This window comes from Pan paniscus, chromosome 11, assembly GCF_029289425.2.
Source record: "Pan paniscus chromosome 11, NHGRI_mPanPan1-v2.0_pri, whole genome shotgun sequence".
NCBI classification, from domain to species: Eukaryota; Metazoa; Chordata; class Mammalia; order Primates; family Hominidae; genus Pan; species Pan paniscus.
The window spans coordinates 68,932,314-68,954,416 of record NC_073260.2 but is presented as its reverse complement, the minus strand read 5'-3'; the positions used below and the strand labels follow the sequence as shown (position 1 = coordinate 68,954,416).

Below are 22,103 nucleotides of genomic sequence, written 5' to 3'. Positions count from 1 at the left end.
TGTTTCACTCAGTCCTTTGTTATATATTTTCTTATTAGAAGGCTGTGCCTAAGTTTAGCCATAGCCCAAATTTATGGCATACACTTTAAGGCATGGGTTTAGGGATAAACTTAAAGGTAAGCAAGTTTATCTGTTGTTAGACCCTCTTTAATTCTGCATTCCATCACCGTGCTGTAGTTTTCAGTAACACTGAGGTAAAAAGTAACACCATATGACTCCATCAAGTTATTTTTTGCCAAACAAAGCTGTATTGTTTATATTCTGGTGCACAGAAATGCATAATCGAACCAATGTATAACTAACTTTAGTTAGGGGATAGAATGATTATCTTATAGAAAAGAAACTGAATTTTAAAAAGTGAGAGGCTATAGTTGCCCATTTATGTATGTTAGCTCAACCTACCCTCTTTCTGTGGTCTTCCAAGTCCTCTCCATTTCTCTGTTTTTGTCCTTCTGGACACTATTGCAGGCTTTGCTGTGTCTTCTTACCACATAGTTTTAGTTTTAATAGGCTCATAAGGAACCTTGCAGAATATTAAATGGTTAAGCTCACTCACATGAATAGCTGGCATCTAAACTTTGAATTCAGCTGCAACCGTGCATGTGTACAAAAGCAGCTTTTGATTTGATCCTAACCTACATCCCCATGGAAGCAGTTTTTAATTTGACTATTTTGAGGGGGGTGGATAGCATAATTTAGTATGGTGTCACATACTACTCAGGTTATATATTGTATTATCAGTAAATATAAGAAAGTGAATTTTGGGTTTGACAGAAAAAGATATCTGAAAATAAAAGAGTATTCTGCCATACTTACGAACTGAAGTAATTAGAGCACAGAGGTGAATCCTGCTAAGAAAAACATGTCAAAAATGTTAGGAAAAAGCAGTTATTTCATGAAAATGCTACACCTTTAAAATTATTTGTTATAGAGAATATGTATTTATAAGAAGACCCAAGTGAAGAAAGATGACAATTTAAGTGACAGTTTCTGAATGTCTGTCTGTGTGATCGATCATGCAAGAATCCTAGGCATCCACCTAAAAATGTATTCTGTAACTGAAGGTGACCTTTACTCCTGGGATAGATTTTTTCTTCCTAACCAAACTGAATTCTTGTTTTCATTAACCTGCTGAATTCCTTAGATGTTTAGGAATTATCCCTGTTTAGTTAGTTAGTTAGAGATTGATTTTTTTTTTTTTAAGTCTGTGATAGTAATACATTCGGTTTGGGAGAGGACTGATTCTGTAATTCTGATGTTTGAGAAATCCATAACAGATATAAGAAGCAGGAGGGAAGACCACAGCATTGGAGTTCTTTCTGGACAGAGCTCTCTGGTGCAACTCTTCAGGAGTGCCCTCCTGCCATCTTTTCTTGCTCCTCTCTCTTTTTCACAGCCCCCACTTAGTCTATATCTGAGCTCTCTCTTTAAAAGCTGTCTTCTGCTCTCCATTTCTTTGGTTGACCAGGCCTTCATTATTTCTCATCCAGACAAATGTTATTACCTCATAACCGGTCTACCCCTTTTCCAGGCTCTTTTGTGACCCATGTCCATTATGCCAGTAGCCAGTCATTTCAGACACGCTTGAACAGCATTTCTTAAAAACAGTTTGACCATGCTTTTCTGAAATACATTGTATGCTCATCTTATTTCATGATACCCACAGGGTCAACGTAGAGTTGAAACTCCTTAGCATGGTATTCAAGGGCCTTCACAGTCTGTCCCCAGTTTTTCCTCCAGTTTATATTCAGCATCAGAGGTTGCAGATTCTTAGCACACAGGCTGAAGCTAATCTAGATACATTTTGGTGTGGCTTGTATAATGTCTTAAAAATTGCTTTTTAGTAGTTGGATAAATCTGATTTCTGTCTTCACTTGAAAAATCATAAGGCTTGGTTGAGTATACAACTTTCTACCTGGCAACAGTTGGCTGGGACATACAGCCTCTACTCTTCATAACTGGGCATGTCTGTTCCAGTTTATCACAGCCTTTTCAAGCTCTTGAGACACTGCGGCAGAGTGTTAGTTGACACTTCTTGTCAAATTTCCTTTGCTACTTTTTTGAGGTTCATTTGAACCCTAGAAACATTTATGTTAGCAGCTATTTGATACATATGTTCATTACAGCCACAAGCAGCATTCTTCCATTCTTTGACTCTGTGTGTACTACTGCCTTACTTCCATGCCTTTGCTGAGGCCAGGCTCATGTCTTAATGTTGGCATTATCAGTGTGGTTGCCAGCACATGCACGTGCATACACATACACACACTTAACACTGTGAAGCCTTTTTGACTGCTTCAGGAAGCAATAATTATTCCCTGCTCTTTTATGGGAGCCCTTTACTCAGATGGCTTGCATAATAGTATCACTTGTCACACTGTATTTTAGCTGATTATTTAAACAACCTTTTTCCTGGCTGGAATGTGAGTTTATTAGGAAAAGGGATTGTGGATCATTTTTATTTACTCAGAACCTTTACATGTTCAACAGACATTTGTCAAACGAGTAACAAGAGTTTGTAAGCAAGAGTTTTTAGCTTAGTCTAGCTATTGATTCTGTGACTGTGTACTATAATAAACAAGGCCTCTCTGGTGTTTACCATATAGCTTTAACTCAAGCTTCACTTCTTGTGGTAACCTGAATGTATTTTGGAGGAAAAGAATTACTGATTTAAGTTGGCCTTGAATTTATTTCTAGATGCATGAAAACCTTTCTCTGTTAGAGACAGTTGTCAAATCCAGTGACCATTACCAGGTGACTACTGGCCTTGGGCCATTTCTAGAATGCAGTGCAGCAAGAAAAGCATATTGATTTTTCTCCAACTTCTGTAGCATCCTTTTATCTTCTCCTTGTTATGGCTGAAATTTAGCTACTTTTCTATGTATAATGTGCCCTGATTCTTTTTCTCCCTGTGGCGTGATGATGGGTTAGTCATATATTGTAGTGTGTGTAACAAAGGAACATTTATTTGCTGGTATATGTTCTGTTGTTTGGAGAGAGACCTGTTTAATTTCAAGAGACTGTGGAGATTTCAGTAGCTCATGTCTTTTGGGTGAAACTGCAGAGGAAATGGCGTATCGTTGATGAAATTGAGAGAGTCAAATAGTTACAACCGTTGATTATACATGTTCTTTTTCAGGTCTTTGGTTCAGTCCTGACCTGCAGAAGGCAAAGTTATTGCCTGTAGTGTGGTAGAGTGAAAGAGCATCTGCTTTGCAGGACAGCAGACCTGGATTTAAACTGAACTCGTCAGCACACTGAAGTCACTTAGCAATGACTTAGCAAATTACTTAACCTCTTTCTTCGTATTTCCACACCAAAAGAAGGAAATACTAATCAAGACCTCAGAGGGTTGTTGTGAGGATCAGATTCTTTAATTATGTCTGATACTTCTAATCTAGTTTCTTCTCCTAGTCCTTTCTCATTTCTGTCATTGCACTTTACCCCTACCTTTTTACATCAGACTGGAATATTTACTGAAGGAAGTTTTGTCTGAGCCTGAGTCCTGAATGAGGAAGTTTTAGCAGTTTGTGAAAGAGGAGAAGAGAAGGGCCTATGGTTGTATATGTTACTAGGTACCACCGATGGTGGTCAAGGCTGTTGATGTTTTAAATTCTAAGATTCTTAAAAGTCAAAAAGTATCCCTCTGCTCAGCAGTCACTGCTTAGCCAGCTTAGGAGGATCTTTTGCTCCCTCTGGAGGCATCCAGTCCCAATATCATTTGTGGAACTGGACTAGAAAATACAGGCTTTGTAACAGGAATTACCATTCAGTCCTTACTGTATGTCAGAGACTGTACTAACACTTCAAGGATTTAATCATCTAATATCCCCATGATAGCTCCATCTTACATATGAGAAGGACATTAAGGCCTAGAGAGATTAAGTTATTTGCCCAAGAATTCCCAGTAAGTGATGGAGCTGGGCTCTGTCTGAACCCAGTAGCTGCTGTTGCTCTCTTAGGGAGAGACCTGCCAGTAGAGGAAGTGTTACTTTGATAAGTCTTCCTGTATCTTCACATAACCATAAAATGAAAAGCGGGGACTTAAGTACTTGCTGTGTTAGTTTTTGCCTTGTGCTGCTGTACAGAAGTCTCTCATGGAGGATGGACTTCTTGTCTTCACTTGTGTTGGAGGGAGGAAGGAAATTGTGTTAGAAGTACAAACAAATAGCAGCTACCATTGGTCAGACACATTTTCTTTAATGTAGAAAGGGAGATTCCAAGGGACTATGCTAATTTACCTAGGTAGAATAATCACTTTTTAGAAAATTGTAGATGTCAAAAGAAATTCCAGAGGCCTTCCCATCATTTACAAACCTTTCCATGTAACTACTTGACTACAAAGGGGTTTTTTGTTATTGCTGCGTATTTTACAAGTTTGGAAATTTAGACAGTTTTACTAAGGGAACAACCTCCTCATTATTCCAGACTTCCTTACTTATGTTGAAAATACTCATTTCTTTGTCAGTCAGTGATGGCGTTTAATTGTACTCACTGTGTGTCAAAAAGCTGTGGAGAAATGGAATGAATTTCATTGCTCACAACACCATGAGGTTGATGTTTCACTGAGGTTTCACTGAGTGAGTCCTTGTTTCACTGAGGTTCCAAGAGGTTAGGTTATGTAGGTAGTAAGTGGAGAAGCTGGGATTCAAACCCAGGTAGTATGGCTTTAAGGAAGGCCTATCCTCTTACCACTCCTCTGTGCTGTGGTCAGACATGGAGCTGCTTTTGGCCAGGGACTGTGCTTACTCATCTTCAGCCAGCTCAGTACCTGGCTTATTGTAGATGCTTACAAAATTTGTTGAGTGAATGAATAATTTGAACATGTATTAGGGAGGACCTGCGTGCAAAAAATTTGTGGTCCAGTTAAGAGGATAATATTTATGTAAGTAACAAAAGTAAGATACGCATAAAACAGATGAGGCCAGGTGCAGTGGCTCACACCTGTAATGCCAGCACTTTGGGAGACTGAGGCGGGTGGATCACCTGAGCTCGGGAGTTCAAGACCACCCTGGGCAACATGGTGAAACACCGTCTCTACTAAAATACAAAAAATTATCTGGGCATGGTAGCACGTGCCTGTAGTCCCAGCTACTGGGGAGGCTGAGGCATGAGAATCGCTTGAGCCTAGGAGGCAGAGGTTGCAGTGAGCCAAGATTGTACCACTGCACTCCAACTTGTACTACAAAGTGAGCCTCCGTCTCAAAGAAAAAAAAAAAAAAAGCAGAGATGAAAGATTTTTTTCCAACTAGGTAGGTTAGGAAAGCCTTTAAACTTTTTTTTTGTTAAATGTTAGGAGACAGGAAGACATGAGCCAGAAAGAATAGCAAGCAGGTAAATCTGAATTATGTTCCGAGAAAAGAAGGTAGGCGGGTAGGACGTGTGTTCATAGGACAGTGGAGTTTGACTCAGGTGGAATGTAACATGTAAAGGAAAGTAATGGAAGGCCAAGCTGATCAGGAGATTGAGACCAGGTTTCAGAAGGTTTCATTTCCTGGTACATTTTACCAGTACCTTGTGTTGTAGTCATGCTGTGGTATCCATAATCTCTTAGAGAGCAGACTATGTGTGAAGTTCCATGCATTTTTATCTTTGCTCATACTTTTTCCAGTATGGTAAGGTGGTGCCGTGACCACTTTATTTATTTACAGTCTTCCATGTATAATTCCACTAAGAATTAATTGCAGCTTCTTTGGTGGGCCCCAAAATGTGGTTTATGTTTCTACTTCATAATTATTTTGCCTTATATAATTATTTGTTTATATAGTCTCTCTAACTTGAAGATAACCTAGAGGCAGAATTAGGTCTTGTTTATCATTACGTTCAATCACTCAGTCCTAAGGGCCTACTTTAATCTTTGTCCATAGTCAATACTTGGAATATTTGTGGAATTAAATGAATAGTGACATAGAATATTATATCTATTTTTCTTGATAAACATTAAGTTAGTGCCAAAAACTACTAAAAGTAAAAAAATGAAGAGGTTAATTATTCTTCATAGGCATATTGTGTTGTAATGTATGTAATGACTTGGAGGTCAAAATAAATGTGTACTGATCCTACTGTTTGTTGCTCATTTGAATTGAATATTCCAATATGCTCACTAGTAATGAAATCATGGGCCCCAAATAAATGTTAATCTCCTATTAAGATAGAATAAAATAATTGATTTTATTGTTAACTAGAATATTTTTAAATGACTATTGGTTGTGTTTATGTGTATTTGCTCTTAGATATTAAAAAGTTTATATTTTACTTAAACACTGAAAATGTCCCAATTATTGTAGGCAGACATTTTGTTTGCAGCATAATTGACTTGTTGGAAACAATTTTGATGTTGACTTTGCCACATGCTAATTGGGTGACTACGGGCAAATTGCTTAAATTGCAGAATTTCAGTTTCCCTATCTGAAAAGTGGGATAAGAATATTTTGGATTGTGATTATGAGAATTTAGTGAAATAATATAAAATAAAGTGCTTACTGCCATGCCTCATACACAGTAATGCTAAATAAATGGTAATAATTATTTGTATTGTTTTATTACATGACATTTAATAAGAGCTTGGTAGGGTTGCCTTAATATAGCACTGTGCCCCTAGATAGATAACCTTAATCCTAAAATTCTTTTCAGTTTTAGTAAGACAAAGACAATATGTCTAAACTTTGCTAATTTTGTTCTTTCAAATAGAGGCTTATGGTGCTTATTTGAATGTATAGGAATTCTGTCATAAATATAAATAACTAATGGATGTGAATAGCCGGTTCATAAGATGAACTATATGTAGTAAACAATGAAAATGTTTCTATTAACAAATGTAAATTAAAACAAATGAATTGTAATTTTTTATCTGTCACATTCATTTTAAAAAATATATATAGGTCAGTTAAAGGGACATAAGTACACTCATGTTCCTTTTGCCAGTATAAATAGATACAGTCTATTTTAAAGACAATCTGGAAATGCTTAGTAGGAGTCATACTGATTTTTAAGTTGTTTTGACATAGTAGTTCTGCTTCAGGAAATATAGCCCAAGAAAATAGCCTACAAGACAAAAAGTTTTTAAAAATGTTTATAGTAGTATTACCTATAACGTTAAAAACAAACAGGAAACAGCCTAAAGAGTAAGGTAATTGATGGTATATAGGACTAAGGGATTGTTATGCAACTGTTAAAAATACATACTCTAGCAATATAGGAGGATGCATATGAAATAATACTTAGTGAAAAATATAGAACAAAGTTGTACCTTTATCATTGCTATACCTATGTAAAAATATGTGCAAGAAAGGATAATTTTTGCAGGAGAATGTAAATGAATTATGTTAAGTGGGTTGGATTCTGAGTGATATTTTTTTCCTTTTGAAAATTCGCACACACAGTCAATACTTGAGATATTTGTGAAGTTTAATGAATAGTGGCATAGAAATTTTGTTTCTTTCCTCGGTAAATATTAAATTAGTACCAAAAAGCACCCAAAAGGAAGAGGTTAATTAGATTATTCCTTATAGGCATATCGTAAAATTGTTTGTGTCATCTTTTAAGAGAGTTACACTTACCAGGAGAGGGTCTTGAGAGTAATCTTCATATCCTTGACAGCTTAGAAGAGGGAATTTATCATTAAAGTTAGTATGACATGAGAGATATATTAGTATAATGTGATAGAGAGAAAGAGAACCTTAAAAGAATGAGAAGCCAAGCTTTAAAAGGTAGGACTATTTGTTTTTAATATGACTTCTCTTTATTTTAGAATTGATAGATGTCACATGTACCCTGCTGCTTCTAAACCCAGACTTTACCACTGCATGGAACGTGAGGTATGTCATTTTCATTAGTGATGTGATAAAGTTTGTCCAAATTTCTGAAGACATATAAGCCCCATAAGTTGTTAGCTTTTGAAAACGAAATATAAACCATTTTACACTTATTTCTTCTCCCTATTCTTTATACCTGTGACAATTCTAAATAAGCATTTTGCCCCTTTTTGTGTGGTGTCTTCATAAACTTTCTTGCCTGAAATATAAATTGTCATGTTGAGTTACAGTATACTGTTTGATACATGCTTTTATTTTCTTTCATTTTTTGGGGTGGGAGAGTAATGGGCAATGGGCGTAACTGGTTGGCTTATAAGGCATATAACATTATATCATTGGTATTTGAGAAGCACTGCAGTGTAGTGGAAAGTGTATGGGATAAGAAAGAGGGAGTCATGCTTGCCTCTGGCATTTTCCCTGAGCAACTGAAAGGATGGAATTGCCATTTACTGAAATGGCAGTGTCTGGAAGAGAAACAGATTTAGGTAGGGGGTGCTTGTTATAGGCCAAGAGTTCAGATTGGGACATGTTAGATTTGTGTCCAAGTAGTTGTATATTAATTTAAAGTTCAGGAAAAAGGTCTGGGCCAGATGTAAACTTGGGAATTACTAACATATAGATGGTTTTAAAGCCATGAAACTGTTTTAAGATCCCCAAAAGAGTTGGCATAGCTAGAGACAAGAACCAGTTCAAAGACTGAGCCCTGAGACATTCTATTTTCTAGGGTTGCACAATCCAGTACAGTAGCCATTAGCCACATGTGGCTATTGAGCCCTTGAAATGTGATTAGTCTCAACTGAGATGTGTCTGAAGTGATAAACTGCACATCATATTTTGAAGACTACCTAGCAAAAAATGGAAATATCTCATTAATAATTTTTATATTACTTGCTGAAATTATTATATTTTGGATATATTGAATTAAATATATTTATACTTGTGTTTAATATAGCTGTTAGAACATTTTAAATCATATATGACTCGTATTTGTGACTCACATTATATTTCTATTGGACAGCACTGTTCTAGCATTTGCAAGATGAGGAAGAATCAGCAAAGGAGACTTTTAGGAAGGTACCATGAACTTAAAATTCAGAGCTTTTTTAAGGGTAGGGACCATGTCTTTTTTTTTTTTTTTTTTTTTCCCCCTTTGTTTCCTTAGCATCTAACTCTAGTGCCTGTACATAATAGATATGCAGTTTGCAAATTGGGCACGGAAATCAAATTCAGTGAAAAAGAAATCAGAGTAATAGGGAAGTAGGAATGCCATTTTTCTTCATGTTCTTGTATTCCTCACCTATAGAGAGGAATTCAAAAGTCCTTCAACAAAAAAATTCTCACTAGCCTAGCATATATGCATAGATAGGTACATACACACACACACACCTGTATACATATGTGTATACACACGTGTTATTCATTGTATATTCTATAAGCCCGTTGAGCATAGGAGAAAAAAACCTAGGCTTAAGATTCATGGAACTTAGTCCTGTTTCATCATCCTCACCAATAGAGAGGAATTCAAAAATGCTTCAACAAAAAATTATCTCACTAGCATAGTGTATATACCTACCTACATACATACACACACACACCTATATACATATATGTATACACACATGTTATTCATTGTATATCCTATAAACCAGTTGAGCATAGGAGAAAAAATTCTGGCCTTAAGATTCATGGAACTTAGTCCTGTTTCATAAGTTAACTAGTGGCTGACTTTGAGTATAACTTTTAATTATCAAGAGTTTTGATTTTTTTATCTATGAAATAAAACATTTGAATTAGGTGAATTTTTTTTATGATTCTATTAAACTTTTAAAAAAATATGTCTGGTTGGTCTTATGAAGGGAAGTTGCTCCATAAATCTAACTTGAGGGGTGTTTATGACAGTTAATCTTGAAAATTGTTCTAGTTAGATGTTTAGTAAGGTTTTGTGCTAGATGAGTAGAAAGGGAATCTTGATTTTTAAAAAATCCTTTGTGGATATGTGTTCTAGTAAATTTTAATTCATATCAGTAAGATTGATTGACATAGAAAGACATCAAATCATAGGTACATTTTGAGCAACAAACTACCAACTTCAAAGTCAACTCTAACCGTATAAGGTCTCTATTGCATATCAAATACACAGAACTTTATTTTTAATTGTTAGTGGATCTCTTCTGTACTAACCCTGGAAGGCATTGAGTGATTTTTGAATGCATTTTTCAAACTGCTAAAGAATAATGCAATAGACGTCTAGTTCAATTTGTGGGTATTGCAGTCTTAGGGGAAAGAAATAGAGGCAAAAATAAGTTTTTGAACTGATCTCCTGTAATTACAGTGAGTGATACACATAATTTAGAATTTCAGCTGTGTTTAAAGAAAACTGCTTTTTTTTTTTTTTGCTTTGGAAATTTGTGAATTACCTGATGAAAGAGGTTGACTTAGTAATAATGTCCTATTTTCTTCATCAGTCTATGTACTTAGAGTAAGCAAAACACCGTTGAGCAACTAGAATAGTTGATGCCAAACTCCAGTGATTCATGTTCTGAACTCATAGCCTATTGATTTAAATTGGTAACTTTATTTTGTGCAGATTTGATGTTTGGTTCTGACATTTTGAGCTAAGAAACCTGAGCAAGTTACTGACCTTCTCCAGGATTCAGTTTCTTCATCTGTAAAATTGAGGTATTTGGCCGGGCATGGTGGCTCACGCCTGTAATCCCAGCACTTTGGGAGGCCGAGGTGGGTGGATCACGAGGTCAGGAGATCAAGACCATCCTGGCCAATATGGTGAAACCCCATCTCTACTAAAATACAAAAAATTAGCCATGCGTGTCAGTGCACACGTGTAGTCCCAGCCACTCTGGAGGCTGAGGAAGGGGAATCGCTTGAACCTGGGAGGCGGAGGTTGCAGTGAGCCAAGAGCGTGCCACTGCACTCCAGCCTGGTGACAGAGCAAGACTCCGTCTCAAAAAAAAAAAAAAAATTGAGGTATTAGGGAAATTTTTTTTTATATAGATAAAAAACAATTTAATTCTAGCACCCACATTGTGGTTTCTAATACCATTCTTTAATGATGTTAGAAATGGCTGATTCTAGGACCAGAGCAGGAAGTATACAAGATGAGCTTGGAGCATCTTATAGAGCCAGAAAGTAAGGAAGTATTCAAAAATATATGGTGGGATATGAAAAAGGGACATGGGGAGCAACTGAAAGAGCTTCCAGTGGCCATAGCTGGAATGATTTGAGCAACAAAATAAATAACATAGTATTGGATTATACCCCTATCCATCAGCCCACTGAAATGAATGAATGAATATATAAATAAGAGACAATAGACAAATGTTCTGTTAATTTATCTAGATAATCCCCCTCTACAAGGTAGAGCATAACTCTGTATTTCTTAAGGTTGAGCTGTGCACCAAATAAAAAAATCAGTGACTTTCTTGCAAAAAGTAGTGAAGAAACCTGAACTCAGCCAGGTAATCCAGATTGATATCAACAATGCTAAGTCATGTTGATAGCACATGCCTCTGATATGATGCAGTGAAAATGTCACTTTACCTCTTTGGTCTTCCTCTCCAGAATCTGTAACTCCAGTTTAATGATGAGAAAAACATTATACAAAATACCTGACCCATATTCTCAAAACTGTCAAAGTCATCAAAAGCAAGGTAAATTTGAGTAGCCAAGAGGAGCATAAGGAGACATAACTACCAAATATAAGGGATCCTGGAGGGAACTTTAGAAGAGGAAAAGGACATTTGGTAGAAACTAAGGAATTCTAAATAAAGTATGGACTTTTAATAAAAATGTATCAATATCAATACTGTTGCATAAATTTTGACAAAGGTACCATGGTAATGTAAGATGTTAATAGCAGAGAAACTAGGCACAGGGCATATGGGAATTCTTTGTATTATCCTTACAACTTGTCTACGAACCTGAACTATTGTAAAATAAAAAGTTTATTTTTAAAAAAAGATTTGAGTATCAGCAATTTCATATGGCTCAATGATGATATTTACCTTACAGGATTGTTGTGAGAAATTACTTAACATATGTAAATCACTTTACACGGTTCTTGACTCAGAGGAAGTGTTCAATACATGGTAGTTTTTAATGAGGATGGCCATTATTATTGTCATTTCAGACAGAGTAAAGATTGAGAAAAGAAAAAAAGTAGTCAGTTTTATTCAAACACCTTACATGCCTCATTGACATCAGTGACTTTGTCATCACAAGACCTAGTTGTTTTTCGTTCTGTAGCACAGTTTTCCAGAGCCCATCATAGTATATCTAAGTTGTTTGAGCTACAGCACTTTTTGAATCTGTTTGTGAGTGGAAATTGTATCTCCAGTCAGATTCTTATTTGAATACATTAGAGCAGTTGATTTTTTTTTAATGTAGCTCTAAGGCCAGGTATGGTGGCTCACACCTGTAATCCCAGCACTTTGGGAGGCCGAGATGGGTGGATTGCTTGAGCTCAGAAGTTTGAGACCAGCCTGGGCAACATGGTGAGACCCTGTCTCCACCAAAAATACAAAAAATTAGCTAGACGTGGTTGTGTGTGCCTGTGGTCCCAGCTGCTTGGGAGGCTGAGACAGGAGGATCACTTGAGCCCAGGAGGCAGAGATTTCAGTGAGCCAAGATTGTGCCACTGTACTCCAGCCTGGACAAGACAGTGAGACCCCATCTAAAAATATATATATAGCACTAGATTATGTGATTGCTGTTAATGTTACCACATATCATATTTCCTCTTAAAGTGATTTTTGAAAAACTTGTTTCAGCAATATCCAACACCTACAAATGTTCACTACTACCCCTAGCAATGTTTATTACATTGATATTAAAATTTTGCTTGATTCCATCAGGTGATCTTTTTCAGTGTCCATATATTAACATTGATTGAGGTTGTTTCAAGCTAAGATGTCTTCCCAAAAATGCTGCTTAATTCAAAATAAAGATATTAACGGAGTCCCCATTTTTTTCTTTTTCTTTTTTTAAAATTCTGTACCACAGTGGTTGCAAAAGAGAGTGCCCATAATTTAAGAAACTTTGTCAAAACTCAGTTGTAGGGTAACTGCCTCTTTTTTGAAGAAAATTTTGATTATCTCCCCTTATATATGGATATATATGGGAATAAAGGTAGACAGTTATAAATAATAAGAGGTCTTAAATTTATGAAATGGAAATTAAGCATAATACAATAAATTCATTATAGTAGTTGTTTTTTAAACTTTAATGGGCATCATTATTGCCAGGCTGGAGTGCAGTGGCGCGATCTTGGCTCACTGCAACCTCTGCCTCTTGGGTTCAAGCGATTCTCCTGCCTCAGCCTCCCAAGTAGCTGGGACTACAGGTGCGTGCCACCATGCCCAGCTAATTTTTTTACTTTTAATAGAAACAAAGTTTCACCATGTTGGCCAGGATGGTCTCAATCTCTTGACCTCGTGATCCACCTGCCTCGGCCTCCCAAAGTGCTGGGATTACAGGCGTGAGCTACCGTGCCCAGCCAATGGGCATCATCTGAAGAGCTTGTTTTAAAACACATATTGCTGTGCCCACCTGAGTTTCTGACTCAGTTGGTTCTGGGCTGAGGCCTGAGGATCTGCATTTCGCATAAGTTCCAGATGATGCTGATGTTGCAGTCAGGGTTCACTTTGAGAAACATTGCTTTCAAACGTGGTTAAAATTACATAGAGCAATATTTTCCTCCTTTTACTTTATAGGTATCCTGACTTACTGTATGAACAAAATGTTACTGATTTCAGAAGAAAAATAATCCAAGACTGCAAAAGCAATTGGCTGTTGCAAGAAAAAAATATATTTTATATATATATATTATATATATATAATGACAAATTGGTTTCCTGAACATTGAAAGGAAAATAGTTGTTTTCTTTATCAAATAAAACTTTATAAATAGTATGTCACTGTTGGAAAGAAAATGTATTGTGGTATTTAGGAATTAAGTCCGTCTAAGTAGATATGGTATAAGAGCTGGATTCTGGTTTTCTCTGGCTTAAACTTCTCTAAAATAAATGAATAATCAGCCCTACACAGGAAGGACATTTTAAGATAAATAATAACAAATGATCTGATTTTATTATAAAATTATAGATACATTGAGAATTCAGTGAGAGTGTAATATCAGCACTTATCAAAAACTTACCTGAGAAATTAAATGTAAATTGTATTTACCTGAGAAACAGGTATAGAAAGCTCTTGCATGACATTCTTTATATAGTTGGCCCTCTGTATCTGTAGGTTCTGCATCCATGGATTCAACCAACCGCAGATAGAAAATATTTGGGGAAAAAATTGCTTTCTGTAGCGAACATGTTCAGACTTTGTTTTCCTATCATTAGTCCCTGAATAATGTAACAACTATTTATATAGCATTTACATTGTATTAGGTATTATAAGTAACCTAGAGATGATATGAAGTATATGGGAGGATGTGTGTAGGTTATATGGCAACACATTTTATATCAAGGACTTGAGCATTCGCAGATTTTGGTATCCTTGGGAGGTCCTGAACCAAGCCCCCACAAGATACCAAGGGACAACTGATTGCATTGAAGCTTTGGTTGGGCTTGAACAGTTTTAAAAACAACCAAAACATTACATTGCTATTACTTCTGCTGCTTATATTAATATTTTAAAAAGGAATGGCCTCGTATATCAAGGGTCATGTAAGTATTTTACCTTGTTAATAGCTCTTTTGGAAACTTATCCAAAGTAAGAATACAAAAGAAAGAAGTTATAAGCACAAAGCTTCCCCTGCCCAGATTTGTTTTAAAATAACAAAAAGTTTGAAGCAACCTAAATGTCTAACAAGAAGGGAAAAGCATAGCTTCTAAATGAAAACTAATTTGATCATTTAAAATGTTCATTACAAAGATTATATAGAATCATGGGGAAATTCTTAAGATATAATGAGAGCAGGATGTAAAATTATATGTTAAAATGTATGTGTGATAGGGAAAAGTAGAAGGGAAAATTCAAAAATAAAAAATAGTAATTTGGTTAGAATAGTGATTCCATGAATGATTTTTTTTTTCCCTTACATCTCAACCATATTGTGTTTGTTGTATGTGTGGTTTTGTAATGAAATAGACCATGTCAAGTCCTATTTAGGAAACTAGACCAATTTTGACTGGTATTGGATTGGCCCTATAGGTACGACTATCAGGTCTCACAACTTTTGGAAATGAGATAGGCCAGAAAACCCCATTTACCCTCACGCAAATAGTTAAGATTTAAAAATAGTTAAAATCTGTTGATTTAAGAGCTTCTCTTTCTGCTTATTAATTTGTTATATTGGGATTATGAGAATACATTCTTGATTACTGCATGTCACATTTATGAGCGTTTTATATCCCAGAGTGGCTTGGGCTTTTTTTCTTTCTTTTTTTGTTTTAAAATTCTTAGACATTCGCTTCACAATGAGATTATATTAAAAGCCATGTAGAACTTTTGGATATAAGGATAAAGTAATGTTTAATTTTTTTTTTTTTTTTTTTTTTTTACAGGAAAGAGCTGATCCTCTCTGGCACTTTAAATCCGATTAAGGATTTACATCTGGGAAAACTCGCCTTAACCAAGTTTCCAAAGAGTCCAGAAACATGGATTCACAGGTGTGGTTAATTTACAACATAGTACTCTTACTTAGGATTCAGAATGGCTGGAGAAAGAAACATGACATGTGAGAGGCAAGGTTAGTTATTGGTTCCAGAGCATGAATTCTGAAGTCAGGTTACCTACATTTAAATCTAGGAGCTATATAACTTGCTACCTAAGTGTTCATGGGAAATTACTTAACTCACCAAGCCTCAGTTTTCTCATTTGTAAAATGAGAATAATAATTACACCTATCTCATATAGTTAACAGTCAAGTTTACGTGAGTTAATGCATGTAACACTCCCACAGTGCCTGGCACATATTAAATACTCAATAAATGTTAGCTATTATTAACTCTTTGAAGCAGTTGTGGGCATTGCATTTATAGATACTCAACTGTAATGAGCAACATGGATTTTAAAAGCATTTGGTTGTTTTCCTGGTAAAGATGTTGGTGGTGATGGTTGTGGTTATTAAAATTAACTTACAGAGAAAGCTGAGGGCAGCTGAAGCGAATGCTGTGTAGGCTGAGCTAAAGTTGCTAAAATCCATACATACAAAGAACATTTTTAGGTTAAAAGCATGGGACAGATAGCCAGAATGCACTTTAGGACTCTCAAAATCCTGGCCACCTGGAACCATCTTCCTCTTAGACCCTGTGTAACTACTCTTATTTGACCAAAATGGGATGGTGTGGGCTTGCTAGTCAGGACCAATGAAGAAGTCACTCTGAAATTCTCAGTTTATTAAGCCACTCTAATTTTTCTTAAATCCTGGGCATTTTTAGGATCTTATGTCCGTTCCAGGTGTCTTAGTGGTAATCATGCCTTTAGTTAACATTGCAGGTCAGCTTCTTCCAAACCACATAGTCAGTTGTATTTTCTTCATCACCAGAAATTGAGATAGTATACCACAGAAAGGTATATGACTGTGTGTATGGGGGTTTGGAAAGGGATGGTGGCAGGGGAAAGGAACTGTTAAATAAGCATCCATCAGTTTGGCTTGTCTAATTTTTTTTATCAAGCAATATTTTGTTGTTAAATAAGAAATTCCATTATTTTAAAATGACAAAGTGAGTTTTCTTACTTAATTTCCTGTACCTTTGGGTTTGAAATCTTTAGTCTAAAAAATGCTTTTATATAAGTAAATTACTGGTACAAAGTAAACACATTAAGTAGCTTGAAACACTATTTAGTGTTTTTTATGTAAATACATGCTAATGCAAATCTTAAACAGACAAAGGGAGAATTTGTGGATAAGGATATTTTGACACCTTCTTAATGGTTTAATGAATTATATTTGTTACCTTCCAGATTTTATGCTATAATACAGAATTTTGCTGAATGAAAGCTATCAGAATGCAGCTTCTTGTTTGCAAACAAATGCACATAGGGTGAGGCATGCATATATACTTAAAGATGTGAATCATGACTCCTTATAATATTTATCAGCCATTAATTTATGACCTCTCACCACCACCACACACACACACACCAATTGCCTTTACATTTCCTGGCCAAGTGGAGTTTTGGGATTGTCATTTTAGAAGTAATGACATTCTCTGTATTACAGATTTTAAAGTTTTTTTTTTTTCCTGTTTATCCATTTTCCACCCTTCATCCATACTGCTAAATTAGTATCATCATAAACAACAAAACAACCCCTCCCCATCTCCAAAATACTAGACTTATAAACAGGTATTATTTTGCATTGTCTCTGAATGGAAATTAAATTAGGAACAATGAAAACTGGTTATTTTTCTCTCTGGTTTATGTTCTTTCTGTGTTCTCTTTCCCACATGCTGCCTTAACAGGCGATGGGTGCTACAACAGCTAATTCAGGAAACCTCCTTGCCTTCCTTTGTGACCAAAGGAAACTTGGGAACAATTCCCACAGAAAGGGCACAGCGACTCATACAAGAAGAGATGGAGGTCTGTGGTGAAGCAGCAGGGAGATACCCAAGCAACTATAATGCTTGGTCCCATCGCATCTGGGTTTTACAGCACTTGGCCAAGCTAGATGTCAAGGTAGGAATATTATTGTCTCCTGGGCAGACTGCCTGTCTGCCCTTAAAATCTTCTGGTAGTAGTTCATCCTCAGAAGGGCTTTGAAGGAGTAGAGAAACTGATGGTCTGGCAACTTGAGAGAATCGCAACAGCTGCTACCTCTGGAGGAACCCTGTAATTAAATAAAAAGCTTGCATTCCCCACCAGTGCTGTTTTTGGCAGTCTTAAGGCTAGTGCATTGGTAAAGCAAGGCAGGTTTAACCAACTGAGGAAGATTGAGCATAACTCACTTTATCCTGAAACAGGAAGGGATTATTAAGCCTTATAGAACTGGAATTGCTATTTCTTGGTAGTGTTTGGTTATGTGACAATATACTAAGTCAGCTGGCTGTCTTTTCACACTCTCGTCCTCTGAAAAGGGGGAGAGGAGGGCAGGGATAGACAATCTCACCCAGGTGTTTTTAAAATTGGCTGAGCCTATAAATTACCTGGGGATTCCTAAGTTCCACTCCAAGCCTACTAAAGCAGAATGAGGGTGGATCTAGAGATCAGTATTTTCCACTGACTCAGGGTTATTTGAATGCAGAGCCAGTTTGGAAACTCTCACAGCCTAATCCTTTCAGTTTAGAAATGAGGAGATGGAGATTTCCAGAGAATTTTAATGGCTTAGACTTAGCTACAGTTGTACCACTTATTATTCATCAGAATGAGAGCCACATGTCCCTTTTGCTCCTTATATACTACGGTGTCTCAGTTTTTTCTTTTCTGATGGTGTCACAGTGCCATAAGAATCTAGGGTGCTCATCTAAAAAGCTTCTCAGGCTTGAGACAGTTAAAAGAGGTCAAGTTGAAGATTGAAGTGCCGCAGGTGATGCTTTCAGATAAGTGGGGAAGTGTTATGTAATTTTAACTTACCACCCTCTTCTTCCTACATCCCTCTTCCCATGCTCCCATTTCTCTCTTTGTTTCCTGGCCAGGGCAAATGGGAGACTTTTTACTTCCAGAGGATTTTAAGCCAATAATTCTGGAAGAGAAGCCTTCCCCATTCAGTTTACATGGCTTTGAGTTTCAGGAGGGGTGGCCGCCTAATGGAATAGAAAGAACCAAGGCTCAAAATCACATCAACCTAGGTTCAGATTTTGGCCCCACTACCTATATGTGGAAAGCAAGGTTTTATTGTTTTCATTTATAAAATAGGAACTCTACTGTCTGCCTCAGTGGATTATTGTGAGAGTTAATTGAGTTAATGGATGTAAATTACTGGGCATCTAATAGAGAGAGATTCACTCGATTTTAGTTCCTTTCTCTGTTCTCCAGAGATAGAAAATTGGCTACCAGTTTGCTTGATCAACTCCGTGCAATTTATTGATGAAAAAGTATAAAACCCTATCATACCCACCGACTGTCCTGTATACGCAGTAAAACAAAGTGTTTGCTCTCAACAAATTGAAAATCTAGTTGAGAAAGTAGACCAACAATTACAAAGCATCAGAATACAATGGGAGCACAGAAAAATCGTTCTTCATCTAGGATGCGCTCGTTGGAAATAGCTGCCGGGGGAAGGAAGATACATTGAGTTGGGAGGCATGATTACAAGTTGTTTGGTGGGTTGTCAGGGATATGGAGTGCTTGGTGGTCATCTCAGATCCATGACTTGATAGTGTGTGGGAAGAGGAAAGAGATATGGGGAGGATTGGGGATAAAAAGGAAGGCGGAGTCCAGGTTGACTGAGAGATCTTTGGAAATTTTTCTGCCATGATGTGGACCTTTACAAGTGGCATTTCCATAAAATCAGGAACAAGGGGCCAAAGTGAAATTTTTGGTTACTTGAGACCATCTGGTGGTAAAGATAACTCATTAATGGTGAGTTATAACTCATTAATGGTGAGCTCAGCTGCCAGGGTCCACTCCTGGGTTCAGATGTCATCATCCTTCCTTGACCCGCCCTTGGAGGAAGACTTACCATTCTTCCATTCACCACTTGCCACTGCAACATCTCTTGCTCTTGTTGTCAGTGAGGAGTCCTAAATTTGCAAAATCCCCTTTCTGTTGTTATAAGCCATTGGGCCCACCTAGAACATTTACTACTATGCTTTGTCTATTACAGGAGGTAATCACAAAAATACCGGTAGTCTAAATCAGCTTAAAAATATATATGAAATGAGCCAGCATTTTTTAACTTAGGAAATTGAAAATGACTTTTTAAAGTGCTGGCATCGAGTATTAGTAAGAGTATGAAAATGAGCATTATTCAAATTGTTATAAGCTTACTGAAGGGCAACATGGCAGCACTTATCACACTTTTAAAAATAGGGTGTTATTTTTAAGAGTTCTGCTTCCAGGAATTCATCATAAAGAAATAATGGAAGATGAAGTATGGTAATGATTAGAAGCTTCACTCAGTGGTCATGCAGACCTGCTTTGCATTCTGGCTTTACCACCAATTTGCTGTGTAGCCTTGAGGAAGTTGCTTAGCCTCTTCAACCTTCAGTTTTCTCATCTGGAAAAGGAGGGTGACAGTAATTCCCATCTCACTTAGTGATGCAAATTGAAAGGGAGGATTCATATAAAGTGGCTATCAAAGTGCCTTAATTAAGTGCTCAATAAACACTGGCTATTAAATATAGAAGTTTGATATATAAAAGTAGCATTTATAGTAGTGAAAAACTAGAAAAGCTGTAGCCCTTCAATAATGAGGGAATTGTTAGATTACAATCCATCACATTGGAATATTTTGTTATGACTAAAATGTATATTTTGGAAGATGATTTAAAGGAAAATATTCACAATAGGTTATATTAGGGTAGGCCTAATATTATTATTTATTTATTTATTTATTTTTGAGACAGGGTCTTGCTCTGTCGCCCAGGCTGGAGTGCAGTGGCACAATCTCAGCTCACTGCAACCTCCGCTTCCCAGGTTCAAGCGATTCTCCTGCCTCAGCCTCCCAAGTAGCTGGGATTACAGGCACCCACTACCACGCCCAGCTAATTTTTATATTTTTAGTAGAGACGGGGTTTCGCCATGTTGGTCAGGCTGGTCTTGAACTCCTGACCTCAAGCAATCCACCTGCCTCTGCCTCCCAAAGTGCTGGGATTACAGGCATGAGCCACCACACCCAGCAGCCTAATATAATTTTTAATGTATTTATTAGCATTGAATGAGACAGCAAATACTTTAAAGTGTCTGAAACAGTGCTTGGCACATGGTAAATGCTGAACAGATAGTAATACATACACACAACAATGTTATAGATTTTTTTCTTGTATTTTTTATAAAAGCATACATTTGTTTTCTAGTCAGAAAAAGGTTAAAGAATAAAGATTGATTAAAAGTAGTATAGGGTGGAATTATGACACTAATTTTCTATTTTATGTTCTCTCTGATGTCTGCATGCTTAAATAAACATTTAAGTAAATTTTAAAATATTTTTATATTTGAGGGTAGTGTGGCAGGAAAGACTCACAGTCAGGCAGTTTATTACTACTGGCAAATTACAAGTTTCACATAAAAAAAGCACATATAGTCATTTCTCCAAAAAAACATACCCACACCACCAATAAGGACATGAAAAGATATTCACCATCTTTACTATTAGGGAAATGCAAATCAAAACCACAGGGAGTGAGATACCACTTCACACCAAAATACGGACAATAACAAATGTTGGTTAGGATGTGGAGAAACTGAAACTCTTACTTATGGCTGGTAAGAATGTAAAATGGTACAGCCACTGTGGAAAGCAGTTTGGCATTTCCTCAAATAATTAAACATAGAATCACTATATATTAATAAAACTATAGTTAATATATATCATATTCTTGGAGAAAAACATGCATTACCATATGTGACCCTGTAATTCTGCTCCTAGGTATATACCCAAGAGAAGTGAAAACACATTCCATACCAAATCTTGTATGAGAACATTAATAGCCATATTATTTATAATAGCCAAAAAATAATACCTCACCTGAGGAATGGAAAACAAAATGTGGCGTATCCATGCAATAGAACATTGGCCATAAAAAAGGAAGGAAATACTGATACATGCTATAACGTGGATGAACCTTGAAAACATGCTGATTGAAAGCAGTCAGATTCAAGGCCACATATTGTATGATTTCATTTATATAACATGTTCAGAATAGGCAAAGCAGGTTAGTGGGTGCCAGAGGCTGGGGAGGAGGGAATGGGATGTAACTTCTAATAGGAATGGGGTTTTGTGGGGGTGGTGAAAACATTAGAAATTAGATAACAGCAATGGTTGCACAATTCTGTGAATATATTAAAAACCACTGATTTATTTTTTCACTTCAAAAATGATTCTAAAGTACATTAGAGAGAATAAAGCTTAAAGAATAGCTGAGAAATTGTTGGGAAAAACAATAAAGAACACTCTACCATTAGATACTTACATGTTTATTAATAAGACAGAGTAATTAAAATTGTGATGCTATTTCAAAAATAGACTCAGTAATGGAACAGAATATAAAGTCCAGAAACAAATTCCAATACATAATATGTACATATTTCATTAATGATGAATATGGCATTTCACATAATTAGAGAAAGGATTCCCTGTTCAATTTGTGATGCTGGTAAAATTTATTGACTTTTTAGAAAATAGAAAGGTGTTTTTTTTTTTTTAATCTTAAATTC

The 22,103-nt window shown here is 36.4% G+C and overlaps 1 protein-coding gene across 5 annotated transcripts in view; it reads left to right on the top strand.

Annotated features, from left to right (window-relative positions):
* Nucleotides 1-22,103, top strand: part of PTAR1 (protein prenyltransferase alpha subunit repeat containing 1) — a 50,580-nt gene that overhangs the window by 10,505 nt on the left and 17,972 nt on the right. For all 5 annotated transcript variants that reach the window (XM_008952883.6, XM_034967606.3, XM_034967607.3 and 2 more), the window contains exons 3-5: nucleotides 7,751-7,817; nucleotides 15,350-15,454; nucleotides 17,252-17,465. In XM_008952883.6, the coding sequence (XP_008951131.1) occupies nucleotides 7,751-7,817; nucleotides 15,350-15,454; nucleotides 17,252-17,465 (386 nt within the window). The remainder of the gene's footprint in view (nucleotides 1-7,750; nucleotides 7,818-15,349; nucleotides 15,455-17,251; nucleotides 17,466-22,103) is intronic.